The sequence below is a fragment of the Pelophylax lessonae genome, assembly GCF_965119305.1.
Source record: "Pelophylax lessonae genome assembly, chromosome: 13".
In the NCBI taxonomy this organism is placed as follows: Eukaryota; Metazoa; Chordata; class Amphibia; order Anura; family Ranidae; genus Pelophylax; species Pelophylax lessonae.
The window spans coordinates 118,425,553-118,426,625 of record NC_138780.1 but is presented as its reverse complement, the minus strand read 5'-3'; the positions used below and the strand labels follow the sequence as shown (position 1 = coordinate 118,426,625).

The window sequence follows — 1,073 nt, the reverse complement described above, 5'->3', positions numbered from 1 at the left end:
CTATCTATCTATCTATCTATGTGGGGTTCTCATGAGTTGTCCTGTGTTCTTCTTTCAGTATCCCGTTTCATGGGTCCCTCCAATGGGATGAATATGGGAGGTCTGGGTAACATGGGCTCCCTGGGAGATGTGGGGAAGAGCATGGCCCCATTGCAGAGCACCCCCAGGAGGAAGCGCCGGGTCCTGTTCTCCCAGGCCCAGGTCTACGAGCTGGAGAGACGGTTCAAGCAGCAGAAGTACCTGTCGGCCCCAGAGAGGGAACATTTGGCCAGTATGATCCACCTCACCCCAACTCAGGTGAAGATCTGGTTCCAGAATCACCGCTACAAGATGAAGAGACAAGCCAAGGACAAGGCAGCCCAGCAACAGATGCAGCAGGACAACAGTTCATGTCAGCAGCAACAGTCCCCAAGACGGGTAGCAGTCCCAGTGTTGGTGAAGGACGGGAAACCATGCCAGGCTGGCTCTAATACCCCCACAGCTGCCCTGCAGAGCCACCAGCAACAGGCAGCCCTCACAGTAGCCACCAACAGCTTAGGGCAACATCAAAGTCACCAGACAAACAGTGCAGGTCATTCTCCAGACATGGGTCAGCATTCCAACAGCCCATCCAACCTCCAGAGCCAGGTCACCAACTTGTCCCACTTAAACTCTTCCAGTTCTGACTATGGCACAGCCATGTCCTGCTCCACCTTACTATATGGTAGGACATGGTGAAGGAAACCAGCCTCGGTCCATCTGTCCCCAAACAACCCTCCTCATCTCTTCAAAAAATGGCAAAAAAAAAGAAAAGAAAAAAAAAACTGCAGTACTTTGGGGGGCCGGATTTATAAGAGGGTTTCACTGAGCAATCCAAAAAGAGAAGGGGAAGGATAGAGATAGTTATTAAACTGGATGGATGGTACTCAAAACGTCAAATGGAGAGAAGGATTGGACTTCAAATACTTTTTCTATGACCATCACCTGCCTGTACATAGGGCTATGCTAAAAGTTTGGGGACTATTCCTAACCCCATAATGACAATACTGTACCCTTCCACTAAAAAAAGGGGACAGCGGTTGTATGTTATTTTT

At 49.7% G+C, this 1,073-nt stretch overlaps 1 protein-coding gene across 1 annotated transcript in view; it reads left to right on the top strand.

The window, feature by feature from the left end:
* The window catches only part of NKX2-1 (NK2 homeobox 1), a 3,047-nt gene extending 2,182 nt beyond the window's left edge, over positions 1-865 (top strand). The window contains exon 2 of the mRNA XM_082242736.1: positions 59-865. Within this exon, the coding sequence (XP_082098862.1) occupies positions 59-717 (659 nt within the window). The 3' untranslated portion in view covers positions 718-865. The remainder of the gene's footprint in view (positions 1-58) is intronic.
* The last annotated feature ends 208 nt before the right edge of the window (positions 866-1,073 follow it).